Source organism: Labrus bergylta, chromosome 22 (assembly GCF_963930695.1).
Source record: "Labrus bergylta chromosome 22, fLabBer1.1, whole genome shotgun sequence".
NCBI classification, from domain to species: domain Eukaryota; kingdom Metazoa; phylum Chordata; class Actinopteri; order Labriformes; family Labridae; genus Labrus; species Labrus bergylta.
Window position 1 is genome coordinate 8,982,131 of NC_089216.1, and position 15,427 is coordinate 8,997,557.

The 15,427-nt window shown below is 41.3% G+C and overlaps 1 protein-coding gene across 10 annotated transcripts in view; it reads left to right on the forward strand.

Annotated features, from left to right (window-relative positions):
* The window catches only part of LOC109981606 (sodium/potassium/calcium exchanger 2), a 46,683-nt gene that overhangs the window by 10,981 nt on the left and 20,275 nt on the right, over nt 1-15,427 (forward strand). For 4 of the 10 annotated variants that reach the window (XM_065950196.1, XM_065950195.1, XM_065950201.1 and 1 more), the window contains exons 3-5: nt 7,598-7,646; nt 8,544-8,652; nt 11,590-11,604. In XM_065950196.1, the coding sequence (XP_065806268.1) occupies nt 7,598-7,646; nt 8,544-8,652; nt 11,590-11,604 (173 nt within the window). The remainder of the gene's footprint in view (nt 1-7,597; nt 7,647-8,543; nt 8,653-11,589; nt 11,605-15,427) is intronic. The other 6 variants (XM_065950200.1, XM_065950203.1, XM_065950198.1 and 3 more) reach the window with 5 other exon arrangements.

Sequence of the window (15,427 nt, forward strand, 5' to 3'; positions counted from 1 at the left end):
AAAGGAAATATAGAAGAAAAGAAAGAAGTCTCACATTGTGAGAATTTGTGAATAAAACTCGACTTGATCTGCTGTTTAGAAAATTGGGAAATAGAAACATTTTGGTCACACGTACGCCTCATGCCATTCTATAGGTGGGGTTGACATATCGCTGTTTGTTAAGGATAATCCACAGAACAGATAGCTATGAAACAAAGGGCAAGTTGAAGGGATTTTTTGATAGGTTTTCTGGTAAGTAACAGACTACAGACTGAAAAGACTTGATCTTAATCCATCAGGTAGAACTTGAGAGACTGGAAAGCAGCCATATTTAAATGAAGCTGTTTTCCTAAACATTTCATTATTGTGTATCTTTATGTGATTAACACAGCATGAATAGCGCTGGTTGAATAGTTAACTTTCTTCCTTGTCCGAGGATTTGGACAAAAGGGTGATTTTTAGCTCCCCATAGGTATGAGGCTCTTTGGTATAAATTGTATTTCTCTGGTAGAGTAGCTCAATGCCATGAAGGTCAAGCTCTACGTATGTCCAGATTTAGCAACATCAGCCCCCATTGCTGGCAAACTTTATACGAGAGATGCTGTTTAAGGTGTTTTTCTTTTTCCGTGGGAGAGCCTGAAGGTGAAGCAATGAGGCTTGCAAGAAACAGAAAGCCATATCGATCATGGGCTATTTTTGAAAGCAGGGGGTCGAATTAGCTAATGTAGCGGCACTGTAAAAGCATCATGTGAAGGGCACCAAGATCACTATCTGGTGGGCGTATGAAATGACATACACACACAACATAGGCAGATGGCGACGCTGCATATAGTCGGAGGTGGCCATAGACCGACGGGCCTTACATGCTAAACTCCTTCCTCAGGGGGATTTTTGACCCTCACTACCAGCCGTGCTAAGCCGCAGCAGCTGAACATTACATCAGCGCTGAGAGACGCCATTCATGTAATACCCGTAATTTGTTAAATCCGGGGTGATGATGTCTGCTGCGCGCTGAGTGCTGCTGTATAGATCTCAGAGCCGCAGACAGACCCGATACCAACGCAGATAACCACAGAGAATTCTAAGGCAAATTTAAGGAAGTAAACTCATGGAAGTGATTGCAATCAGGCAGTCTCTAATGAGCTAATTAGAAAACACTCGGAGGCTCATTGAATCTCCTGGAAGCCTCCTCTCCTGTGTTCTCGTCTGAGAGCGTTACCACTTATGTCCATCAGTGACGGACGAGTGATGCAAGAGGCTGCAACTCAACCCTAGCCCGTCCCCACTCAAGCCCACCAAGGTGACCCGAGAGGCCTCGATCAGCATATTAACCGGGCTGAACTAAACCTGACTTGCTAGCAGAAAGCTTCCTCCGCAGCCTGTTCTTCTCTAAGATTAGGCTCTCCTGTGTGTGTATTTTTCTCCAATAGAAGCTGACTGTCTGTTAACCTGCTGACAGTGCAACAAAACATTAACAAAGACAGTTGCTGACTGGATGGAACACCCAACCTCAAATACGAACCTCTTTTCACAATTTGGACTTGTTTAAATAATATCTAAGCAGGGCGCAATTACACAACTAAACCAAAATTGAGTTAGGTTTATTAGATTTATACTTTGTATGTTTCATATAAGCATCCAATCCCATGAAAATAGAAAATAGACCTTGATAACAAGTTTCCCTCTGTTCCTAAAACCCTGTCCTTCCATTAACTTTACTGCACATTCTGTGAGCACTCACTAACTTACTTAGTTAATGTGCCCATTTGATACACTGCTCTATTAGTCCCCCAAATAACTCTGCTCTTTCTCTTCTCCCAAAGCTAGTAGCCCACAGAGCAATAATAGACATCAAAACTGCTGCTAGCAACCACTGTTAGAGCTGGTTCAAGTAGAAATGCACCGAATGGGTAAATCAGGGCCGATACCGATGATTGAAATAACAATTAAGCCGAATCCTGATACCAATGTTTGTTTCATGACTTCTTTTGGTGTCGGACTCCCACAATGCCAACATTTTCTCATTTTGTTTGACAATGAAAACAAGTCAGAGTTTGTTCAACAGGCGACTTCATCTTCATTATAGAGACAGGAGAGTGGATAGAGTTGGAAATCAGAGATATAACGAGTTTGAACCAACAGCCTTTGTACATGGGCTATGCAAACTACCCACTAGGCCACTGGCGCCCCCTGCTTTTCATTGATGTAATTTTATATATATATATATATATAGAGAGAGAGAGAGAGAGAGATAGAGAGAGAGAGAGAAGGCAACAGCAGTATACTTGAAACTACTGTGGATGCTATATTGTTATGCTATCCTTTTGGCTGATGCCTGAAGAAAAAGCTTGTCAAGGTGCCTCATTTGGACTGTCAGCACCTGTGTCTTGCCCGGTTGCCCCTTTGGGAACCACATCTCTATAAAGTCTTCCTTATCATTAGGGACTGACAAGGCAGCAGGATGATACAGCCTAGCTCAAAACCAACAAAAGACAAGAAGTAAGTCATGCAGGTAAACAGGAAAGGGCAGCGGAGAAATCTGGAGCAGAGAGTGCCGCATCAGGAACACAGGCAAACATGCTGCAGAATATAAATGCAGACTTCTGGAAGAAACTTTTGTCTGTCTGCTGCCATCCCTAAAACAAAGAAGTGTTCAGCCTTTAATTGGGTACTTCATCTGTAGATCCAAACTAGGGTCAGGCTTGCATTATTCCACCGTTTGTATTTGCTCACGCAGCCCTGATATGAAAACACATGATCTAATGTGGTAAAGAAGTGTATTTAACCACTTTGTTGTGAAGATTGTTATTCACTCCAGTTCGGTTAAAAAGGAAACTGAAAAGCAAATGAAGAGCTGTTTTTTCCCTGATCATACCTAGCATGATTACAGTCACTCACAAATATGACACAGCCGTTTTTGTTCCCCTATTTGTCTTCCATAAGCCTGAGTCTGATTGGTTCATAGAAGGAGGAGGAGGGGGGTAGGGGGTGGCAAGAGGAAGCAATTTTGGCTTAGACCTGGTGAGCTTTGCCTTGTGGGAAATCAGCGTCATGGCAGATCCTGTAATTAGTTCTGCTTGTTAGAAAAATGAAGGGGTTACTAATTAGTGAGTGGATGGCTTCTTGACTTGTTGTGCATCTTTTCCCTCCTTTCCTTGAAGATCATCATTATCGTCTCCAGGCAAAACAGAAGAGAGAGAGAGAGAGAGAGAGAGAGAGAGAGAGAGAGAGGGGGAGATGCTCAGTCAACAGTTGAGCTCTAACGCGATGACTCTAGATGGACAAATCTCGAAGGGTGTTCTGTCATGCTCTGACAGACAGGCTGCCTACTATAAGCATGTGTAGGCAAACGCCTGGAGCTGTGCAAGATTTCACTTTTCAAGTTTGCTTAACAAGCAGAGCTGTCTTTACATGCAGGCTCCATTCTTTGTGCCACTTTCAAGTTGAACAACTTTGTCTGTAATTTAAACACACAAGTATTTATAATGCAGGAAATGTCAGATCTACTCTTATGAATCCTTGTTTACATCAAATCTGTCTGTCTGGTGTTATTCGCACCTTTTTCCACGTTATTCTTTTTCCCATGACATTGTAGCATTTGTTAAAATGTATGATAAAGAGCCAGCTTAGGAAAGTCAAAAGGTCAGCTTTTATACGCCTGTTTGATTTCTACATATCACATCTCAACAACACACTCAGAGGAGCCGTGACCCTTCACAGCAAAGTCCAACTTTATATGTAAACGCTGCATTTGGGCAACAGTAAATCATCTTGGGAAATATACCAATTTGTTTTCTTTCTTCAAGTTAAAAAAATATATATTTTCTTAATGCTGCATAATAATAATGTACTTGGAGGCTGTAGCCTAAGATAGTTTATCAACAATAAAAAATGTTCTGACAGTTATGTGCAGGGCTATTAGTTGTTGAGTTGAAAATCAAGACATATTCCACCACGTTGGCAGATAAAAAAAAAAAAGATGCGTTGATTAGTTAGGTTTTGGGTTTTTTCCCCAGAAAAATGTTTTTTTTTTAGAGTCAAGCAGTAAGTATGTTTGAGACATTAGCAATGGAATTACTGTCAGAGCAGTGTGTATACATTTACATTTTCAGGGAGCAGTCATTTCTATATCACATTCAGGAATATCCTTTTCAAACTTTTAATCACAAGATGAATCTTTTTGTGTAGTATTTCAGTAAATACTAAAATAAATAGCTGATAATGATGTTGTTTGAATTTGGAGTGTGTGTGTGTGTGTGTGTGTGTGTGTGTGTGTGTGGGGGGGGGGGGGGCAGTACACGGTGTATTGAGATATTGAGACAGTGGAACAATGTGTGACACATTCATATAACGGGCCTTACTTCCATATGATCCACATTTAGATTGTACATTTTATTCCCTGCACACTCTCACTCGTTGTAAAAGGAAATTAAGTGGTAAGAATATTGAAATTGGTTCGTAAGATTTTATAAAATATTAGGCAGATTGCTGTTATCATAATTTATTGTATATCCAGGGTATATTGTGGAGTGTATTAAGGATTTGAAGGATAAAGCACAGCAATGAAGGATTTAATCAAACTCCTGAAGAAAGTACAAGCAAGAAAGTGTGTTCAAAAAGATTTTACTCTCTTGTGTAATGTGGCTTGGATGTCGGAGCATAAAGGGAATGCAAATGGAATTCATCCAGAAATAGACCCTCTTTTGTGCACTCAGATTGCGTATAAGAAGACCTATAATCCGCCTCTGATGTTTCGAAAGTTGAGACTTCCAGCTCTGCTTTCAGCGTTTCAACCGCCGCGCGCTGATTCCTCCGAAAGTCCCCCCTTTTAAGCTGTGGGCAATTTGAGCGATGCAAGCGGAAGTGTTTCTGCATGATGTCACGCTCTTCATCGATAATTCTCCATAACACGACGTTACATGCATGCGGCTGCAGAGGGACATTTATCTCCCTCGGCTGATCCGCTTCCAAGAATGATCCTGATGTGACATTACGTAAGACTGGGAAGGCAGAGCTGCTGGTATTAGAGAACACACAAACTCCAGAGAACATACTAATCTCCCTATGTGATTATTAGTCATAATATTTAACACTGGCTTAATGAGCGACCCACGGCGTAATCTCTATCTGGCATATTCACCTGTTCTCCCCTCACCCTTCTCACTTGCCTTTAAGGAGGGTGATGGGGAGTAAAACAGAATAATTATACCCCCGAGTGTGCTTGGAATTACCCCTGATGATATGAAATGTGGAAAAACTAGATTATTGTTGAATAGCTCTGTGGAAAAACCACAGGATTAACTCAGCGTCTCAGCTCGTATTTTTGGCAAATGTTCCCTCGTTTCTGTAATTATTCTGTAGCTATACAGCAGCAAACCTAATATATGGTAAATTATGAGCTGTTAAGCAGAAACAGTGGGACACTGATTTTCACTATGACTACAGTGGGGGAGTTTTCACAGGAATGAGACCAGCTCTTATGTAAAAGTTCTTTCAAGTTTTCGTGAACATTATTCTATTTAGAAAATTCAACATTTTGGTGTAATCGACAAAAAGGCTTTAGATTTATCCGGAAGTCTTTGAGACGAATGTCAGAAGCTAAAGAAAACTGGAGCTCACACCACACTTATCCTTCCTCGTGCACAAGTTTTTATATTCAGTGTCGTTCAGAGCATTCATCATGCAAACAAATAACTTGGTAGACTGTCTTAAAGAGGTACGTTCGCTCTGCATTTGTAATCACTCGCAAGATCAAACTGTATTTCTGCATTTCATTTAGCATTTGTGGCGATTTATCAGCACACAGAATTGCCTTCACATTTCCACATTTTTGTCTGATATCTGTGTAGGCTGTGAAACCAAGCCTCCATTTGTGAAGAACTGAACAAAAGCTATGCGTTTGTACCCTTGCAGGGAGAAATGGAGGCCTTTGAGCGACTGTTTTATTTCACATACACGCACACACAAGGGTTTTTTTGGAGATGAAGTGAGCGCTGTTCAGTCAGTTGGTGAAAGTCTTTTGTTTCAAAAATAGACTTTGTTACAGCTCTACACATGCCAAATAGACCTGCTGAGAAGGATGGCAGAGAACTGAGTGATTGTTTAAAGACTGGAGTCACTTTGGCATGACCAGGCACATACCCACTCTCTGAAGCCAATCCCGTCAGAACTGGCAGAACCTGCAGGACAAAGTTTTAGGGATCAAATATCTTCAGAACAAGACCAGGCTTTGTTGACACAAAGAATAAGCATGACATTTTTTTGGCATTTAAAATGGTTAATTCCTTGGCTTTGAAAGTTGGACAAGAACATTTATACCACACGCATGTTGGTCTGTTAAATTAAAAGCTTTAACCTATTGATTGTTAGCTTAGCTTAGCATAAAAACCAGTAATAGATGAAACTGTTGTATAAAGGTAACAAAATCCAGCATATTTACTTTCTGATTGAATCTGATTAAATTGCAGAGAAAAGTCTGAGATTATTTGTTTTCTTGAAAAGAGTTAGCTGAATAGATTAATTCAGGCAGTTACCAGAAAGTTTTCAGCCAAGTGATTGTTAGCTTAGCTTAGCATAAAAACTGCCAACAGGGGAATGTGTTTACCTGGCTCTGTCCAAAGGTTACGAAACCCACCTATCATCACATTTGAATCTAATCATACAAACGTCACATGCCTCTGTTTAGTCTTTACAAATGACGGGGTGTTAAAATTAACAAGACAAAATTAAACTCCAAAAATTAAGAAAAGTTTGACATGTAGAGACTCCAATGATTCAAATTAGCTGAGAAGATTGTAACCATGTTTGTCGGCATATCGCCGTTTAGCTTAAAACTGGCGACATGGGAAACAGCTAACTGGGACCTGTCTAAATGTAACAAAATACTATGATTTAATTTTAAAACACAGTGTAAAAAACAAACAGCATTTGTTAGGCTAGCTCTTTCCAAAGAGAACAAGTGCTTCAGTTTTGTTTTGTGTTTACATTTCTATCAGCTTTGGTAACCATGAAATGGTGAAGTTTTCATCAAACTAAAACAGTGAAGTGATTCAAATACAGGAATCCTACATGCAGTAACAAGTCTGGTACCTCCCTTGCATCAAGTTTGCCCTCTTTGTGCTTAGCTAAGCTAACCACAGGCACCATAGTGGTATCAATCTTCTCATCTAACTCTGAATGTCAATACGTGTAATTACCAAAATGTCAAACCAAGAAGTGATATTTTCCTTTGTGCCTATTCAGCATTTCCTTTCTGCTTTAACATCAGGTACTGAGATATATACCAAACGTACTGGATACGACCTGATGTCCTTGACTTAAATAAGAAAAACTGAGATGACATGTTTTGAATGAATTTAAAAGGAAATTCAAGTAGACAATCTCATCTTGCGACTGACACAGGCAGCGCAGCAGAGGGGAGGAATCTGTCTCTCAAGTCTTGTCCACATACATACATCAGAGTCAGTCATCACCGTCTCTGTTAACTGTAAATGTCTTTCTCTATTGTCTCTTTCATCTCGTCTGTTCTGTTATGTGCGCCATGCTTCACATCTATGTCCTGTTTTTTCTCTTTCTCTCTCTTTCTCCCCCCACTTTTACTTCTTCTTCTCTTTGTGTTGGATGAGAAGGCAAGTCCTGGGGCGCTGGAGGATGACGGCAAGTTGTCGGTAGGTCCTGTCTGATTGACACTCTTCTTTCTCGTCTGCCTCTGTGTTTGTCCCTGTTTTCTGTGAAGATGTAGAAGCGTAACTTGTGTTCCTCCAACCATAATGTGAACCAGACATGAACACTGTTATCTCTAACCTTCAGCCTCCCTCTGTCTGAGAGACCAGCTCCGTCTTGTTTTTCCGAATCCTTTTTGTACCCAGCATGCAAAAGTAAAAAAAAAAAAATCAAAGGAGCATGAATTTAGAAAACGTAAGATTCTTTCAATGCTTGTACTTCCAAAAAAAAAAAAAAGTGTTTAGTTTTTCATCCACATTCTTAAGGAAGAAGACAAAAAAAAGCAGCAGAAGGAGCATCTTCAGGCTTCACAGTGAGAAGCTGCATCGTACACAAGCCCTGACAGTCTACATGTCTCCCTTGCCCTCCCGCTCACACCCATATGGGCCTGTGAATTAGCACCTGACACCTCCTGCGCCTACGCATCACCTGTGGGCAGCCAAAAGGGAGGACAAACAGCTGCCGCCTGCAACCATGCCTAATTTTCCACAGTTCTCCAGTCCAGCTTTGTCTGCTGAAGGGACCTTGGCGAGGGGATGTTTTAGAAGAAAAAAGAACTCATATGTCGCTTAAACTGTGAATGCCTGGCTTAGCGTTACGTTTTGAAGAAGCTGAGGCACTTCATGTTTTTACTGGGTTCAGGTTCTTCTTGCAAAAGAGGATTAGGGAATCATACTCCAAGCGGTTTAGAGTGGGGTGCTCACAACTAATAGTGAGATGTAAATATCTGTGTATGTTCTATATCACAAAAACAACAGCGTATTATTGGATCAAACGTTTTCTTGGTAAGGAAGATGTCCCATGCAATAGAATGTTTGGTTGACACCTTTCTCCTCTCACAGGCCAGACCTCGGCTCCAGAGGGGAGGTAGCTCCGCCTCCCTGCACAACAGCTTGATGAGGAACAGCATTTTCCAGCTGATGATTCACACGCTGGACCCTTTAAGTGAAGGTAAGACAGTCAGACAATCGCCACCTCGTAAAAAAATTAAAAAGTCTTCAATGGTGGACTATCTGTGTAGGTGTTATGTGAAGGATGATGCTCCTTTTTGCAGTCGGTGATGTCGTTGATCTTGCCTAAAAGTTCAACATTTCTGATCTTTCTCTCTGATAAAAAGACTTTAATCCTGTTTTCTGTTGGTTCTGAAATGTACATGTGAACAGAAGTTTAAGACGTTCTCTCAAATGATTCATGCAAATACTCATTTTTATAATAATAAAAATAATACCAGCAACAAGCTTGCATGTGATATCTTACAAAGTTCTTGTTTTAGTCCAGTAAAGAAAGGCTTTATTCGATGCAAAGTCATCCCATATTTTGTATCCACTGTCTCCTCCGCCGTCAGGGAAATGCAACTTAATGCCGAGCCGGAATTGATCCCTTTTTAAAAATAGTTCCATACCAGACAAGGTGAGCACTGTGCTCTGTCAAAGTACAGATAAGGTGGAAGATCATTTTCCTTTATTCCAAGATGAAGGCCTGTTAGCCTAACTAAAGGAAAGATAGAACGGCAGTGTCAGTGCACAGCTCAGGGGGATGAATATGTTAATACGCTACGGGGAGGTGCAGTGTCATCCCATTCTCACACTGCCACAAAAAAAGCGAAAGGAAAAAAAAAAAAATGCAAATGAACGGGGAGCTGGCAGGGAACAGGGGTTTGAGGAAGGTTTAAAGAATTTGTCATAAGATCTTTTGAACACAAGACTTTTAAATTGGGTTTGGAAGTGGTATCTCCTAAAGTGATGAATCTTAATCTGTTCAAAATTAAATATTAAAACTCATGCTGTGTCCTAATAATCTTCTCCCTTCCAGTTTCCTAAAAGCATCAGTGTCAGGATAACAGCAGAAAGAAATGCAGCGCAGGGCAAGGTCAAAAAAGCCATTCACAGGCTCAAAACAATGTCCAAACTAAATATTTCCCCTCTCGCTGGATGTGATCTCATTAGCGGAGGTCTGTCCAGCAGCAAGGAGGCATGTCAGCCTTCTCAGAAATGACTGTACATTCCTTGAAAGCCAAAACCTAGAATGAGTCAGCTCTGGAGAGATTAATAAACTATGCCGAGACAGGCCTTAAAGTGCCCATTAACATGCATCAAGTCGTTGTCGAACACGTAATCCAAGGCGTTCCATCACTGAGTGTATTCATCTTTCTTTTTTCTCTAATTAAAATATAAATCAAAGCCTGCGGGGGGAACGGAGGCTGTATGGCTGTCAAGAAAGGATTTTATATACACTCCACCCAGCCAGTCCTGTTCAAGCTATTTGTCTACTGAGGGGTAAATATCCTGCACTGATGATGGCAGGCTGAAATACTGCTTGCTGGATCAGTCAACTAATTGTACAAATAATAACAGTTTTCTGTTTGTGTTCAAGGCTAAATCACTATCATTAAAACCAAAATGAAAGCAAAATGTTTGTTTTTCTCTGGTCTTTTCTTTTGGTAAATAACAGACTGGCACTGAAACAACAACTACAGTGCCATGACTTAATTGAATTGACTTAACTTGGGCTTCAGTTGGATTTGGATAAATTATGGAAAGACGTCCATGTGGAACGTCGACAGTTTGACACGCTCCAATGAACGCATAACGATGATATTCGTCCATATTAAAATGCACTCATCACATGCCTCATTCGTTCTGTGCCTTAAATCATCTCATTGCACCATTACCAAAAGGCCCATTGAACGTCTGCCCTGTTCGGAGATTAGTGCCTGTGTTCTATACACGTTTACTGTTATGATTAATGCAAAGGAGCATTTTGTTGGGGGGCTCGTTGCGTGGAGAGGGACAAACAGGTGCACCCATCAAAGACGGAGGCTGTCCAGCTTGTCCTTGTGCGCTCTCAGCCTTTAAGTGTAGCTCATCTGGGCCGAGGGGAGCTGGCAGGACTCCATCCATACATTTTTCATGGATGTTTCTTAAAATAAAGTCGCTTCCTATCCGGAGAAAAGTCTGAGGTTGTTCTGCTAGAGCTGGGAACTGGTTAGCTGTCACATGTTGTACTTTCTGGGGTCGGAATGGTTTCGAGCTGTCTTTGTGTTTTTAAGGATTTCTCTGCCTTTAACACTCATCATTCCCGTGTGTTGCCTTACTTTAACATTATTTGTTGATCACTAACCAGATTCATTTGAATTAAAGTATTTTCCTGCTATTTTGCCTACTGACGCCACAGTACATACAACACAAAGTTTTCTTTCTACAAACAATACCGGAAAACAGTTGAGGCAACTGGAAGTGTCTAGAAAACCTGCTCTATGTATGTTAATATCTGAGCGAGTGACCTGTGTGTCTGCGTGGCCCGTGTGGCACGGAGCACGTTTGTGTGTCACTTTGAAGCTAAAAGCTTGAAATTCGGGGATATGTGCTTGTTGCCCTTTTTCCTGAGAGTTTGAAAAGAAAATTAATACAACTCACACCTCTCATCTATATGCTAAATATGGAGCTAGAGCAAGGTAGCAGTTAGCCTAGCTTAGCATAAACACCGAAAGCAGCAGCAAGCTAGCTCTGCTGGGAAGGAAAACGACCCCTCAAAACTCTCCTATAATGTAGTTCTTTGATCGGGAGGGACTGCATGTACCACCAATTGTTTTTTAAATGTTTTTTTTATTTACATGATTATTTCCTTTTGGAGGTGATGGGTAGATGAGAGTGTCTAGCTTGCTGTCCTGTGTTCAGTGTGTGTGCTTAGCAGCTAAGCTAAGTGTCGCTGGAGAAAATTTCACAACAAGCGAAAAGTCATAAGAGTGGTAAAAGATCTTCTCACTTTACTCTTGGCCAGAAAGAAAACATATCAATGATTGAATGTATACAAACACAATAAATATCACATGGATTTATCTGTTCTCTGTTTCTGTCTTCCAATCTTTTTCTTCTACTTTCACCTCAGAATTTGCTGACTCTGGTGAGTTACTCCTCTAATTTCTGTACCCCCCCCCCTCCCTAAAAAAAAAAAAAGATCTGTTTGTTCTCATTCCAACAGCCTGGAGGCAACTCTTGCCCGACGTGTTTCCTATGTATACATCCCTAGTGCCGCCGTGCTGTATGTCAATTCTTTACTGTCCATCCCTGCAGACTCTCTCCTTCTAATATCTCATTCTCTTCTGTGGATGTATTCTTCCTGGAAATCCTCTGTGACCATTTTCTGTATTGTTTTCCCCATTGTCCCTAATCCTCTCTCTCCTCTTAAGAACTCCTGTTAGATCTAGACTTGTGGTTTTGCTCTCCGTGAGACAGACAGAATCCCAAAAGGATTATTTGGTTTTTTTCTTGTCTGTGTTGTTCTTAAATATTTAAAGGTGTTTTACCCTTCAGACATTTAGAGATGCATGCCAGCGTTGTAGGATGGATTATCAGATCCACCTTGACGGAGATGTGCGTCAAGGGGTATGTGGATTGGGATGATTGAACAAAAAATGTCAGCTGTTTTCCTCCTCACCCACCCTTAGCAGGGTTTAATAGTCAATATGAGCTCGACTGAGCAATGCGTTACAGTGGACTAAAAATTACTTTTCCTTCCATTGCCTTTCATAGTTAGCTGTCCCACCAAACTGGTACTGATTTATGTATTCACATGCGTCTTGGAAAGTACAGAAGATGTCTGTTCATTAGAGTTGTTGCAGTACGTATACAGATAGTTGACATGCTTGACATGAAGTCCAAGACCAATAACAATCCAGTTCTTGTTGCATTGATTGTCTTTTAGTTTCATAACAGACCTCTTGTTTAGGAACGCCGTAACATTCTGGTACAGTAAGTTCCGGGCAAAAGTGCCTGCATTTCTTTTTCCATCAGTGCTACAAACAATATCACTTAGGAGTGGCATCAAATATTGAAGTACAGAGGGAGACGGTGGGGAGAAGGGCAGAGTGGCTCTCTCTCTCTCTCTCTCTCTCTCTCTCTCTCTCTCTCTCTCTCTCTCTCTCTCTCTCTCTCTACCGGCTGAGACAAGCCTCCCAAAACAGAACTCCCAATTTCAGGCTGCATGCTCAAGGCCTTCAGTAAGATTTATCACCTGAGATGTGAACCTGGTGGTGAATGTATGCATAACCACAGCCGAAGCTGACCTCAGCATGGACAAAGAATAGCTGTTGTTTTTTTAACAATAGGTCATACAGCTGTTTGAAATGTATCCAACGTTCAGCTGTAATGTACAAGAGCTATTTTTATTTTTTATTGATACCTCATGTTAACATCACTGCTCTGTTAAAAAATGTAGTGAAGCAGCACTATAGGTATGATGACACAAACCAGTGATCTCATCAGATGCTTTCCTGCAGATAATTATCTCACTGAGAAATACGGGAAAGATTGCTCACAGTGACAATGTGGCCTTTGAAAGCTGGGATTTTTTATTGAGCAGGCGTCACACCAACGTCCTTCGCAGGACAAGGTCATTTGGGTTAACTGCAAAATCCCCCGCTTTGGCAGACAGTACGATTATTGGGTGAACGGGTGAGACAAAGGAGGACGTGGCCTACTGTCTCACTGGAGGCTGTCGATGCAGACACGCAAGGAAATAAGCCAAAGGGCAGCAAATGTGTGTGAATACAGCGACGAGGGTGTAATTCATACACAAACGGAATCAAATGTATGATGAAATATTGAAATGAAGAACAAACACATAAAGAAAACTGAATCTTTCTGTGATATTGCTTTCTGAATTTAAGTCTTTTAGTTTGAGAAATTAATCCATTCATCCATGCCTCCCCCCCCTCCCCCTCCCCCTCCCCCACCACCACCAGCTGTGTGGTGGCCCAGAGCCCAATTGATCTGACGGTTCAATATTGCACTCACCGTCACTGACCTCCAAATCCTCATGCAGTGGAAATATATTTGCCAGTTATTCAGATTTAATAAATCAACATTCTGGTTTCGGATTTCAGATATTTTCACCCGCCCCTTCTTACAGAATTTCTGTTAATGTATTTTATAAAACGTGGAAATGAAGATCACACATAATGAGAATAGGCACAGTATTTTTTTTGACCTTCAGACAGTGCCAAGCTAGCTGTTTCCTCCTATTTCCAGTCTTTGTGCTAAGCTAAGGGAGAGTGATGAGGGCGAGTTATGAGAGGTATCTACACTCTTCTTTACTTTACTTTTCTTGTCTTTACAAGCAAGCAAGTAGGTGTATCTGTCAAAACTATTCCTTCAATGTGTGTTGTAACAACCCTTTCAGAAAAAGCCTCAAACTTTGCTTCCCCTTTATTTGTTTTGATAAATAACTGTACCTCCAGCATGTTATGTAACTGTGACAAGCAAACCAGCCCCTATCAACCCATCAACCCTCCAACCACACCACAGGACTAACACACACACACACACACACACACACACACACACACACACACACACACACACACACACACACACACACACACACACACACACACACACACACACACACACACACACACACACCCTCCTCCCAGGCTCTCTGAGCTCGCCCTGTGCTGGATGGGTGAAAGAATCAATGTTAAAAGCCTTTTTGCTTCAGCACAGACTGAGTTTCCCCGACGCCCCAACCCCCAGCAGACAGAGCGGGCATGCACTCACACAGATACACACACTCTTGCAGCTCACCAGAGGTTTAGAGGTCACACCACAAGGACAAGAGAGCCCCTGGTAAACAACAACAAGCCTGAGTCTCTCCCTGATCGCAGAGGGCAATAGGACTGTGTGGGCAGTGATTGTGCAGAGGGGTTAATTGCCCTCAGAGCAACCTCAGTTAGAGGACAGTCTCACAGCGATCGTGCACTCCAAAACCCAAATCGCCTAATCATATGGGATTGAGGCACTTGTCTGGGAGTGCAGCAGATGGGCGAAAAAACAGTGCAGTAGGATGTGTTTTCATCTCATTAGATTGTTTTTTCATGGTGGCCAAGTCTTGCATTTGGCACGAGGCTTGAACCATAATCCTCTCACATGTGAGTGGAGTGGTCGTCCACTGTTGGTTGGCTGGTAGAGTTTGATATTAGTGTAAGTGCCTGTGGGTTTTGACGTGTGCAGTGCTTAATGTACCTTACACCGACTACACCTACAACTAGAAATAAAAACTTCGAAAGGGAATTTTAAGGGTCAGTTGTTTTTTTATATTTCGATACTTGAGCTCCATTTATCCAGGGCGTACAGCTAAGCAAAAGCTGGCTGGCTTAGCAGATCTTTTACCAAATGCATGAATAAAATGGTGTTATGTCCTGTTGACACCTTCGCTAATGAAAGCGGTGTACATCCCTTAGATTGGGTCGGAATGCCAGAGAAAGTGTGAAAAGAGTAGAAAGAGTTTTTCTGTGCTTTGTGTTGAGTTGCAAGAAAAGCGTTACTATGTGTTCGGAGAAAGGATCACATACACTGCCCACATACAGATGTACAGATAATAACCACTATATACAGATTGTGGATAGAAATATAGAATCTTTAGGCTGATGCCGACACAGATTTGGTTTCAGAAGCGTTTTGGTTTCTGTTTTGTGAGGAGTGTCCTCCACTAGAGTATCAGCAGGCGAGGGATGGATTCAGAATTTTTTGACTGGGATGGCCAAAACGAGACATTGACTAATACAAATGAATATTGTTTATTTTTTACCTTCACAAGTCATATCTACTTCAACTAAGTATGTAAAATGTGTTATATTCTAGTCTATATTCTTTAACTTGGAAAAAGTAATCTAACAGGGTGGCAACATTTACATCTTCTTAGCTCGACTCTTTATGACTCAAAAAGA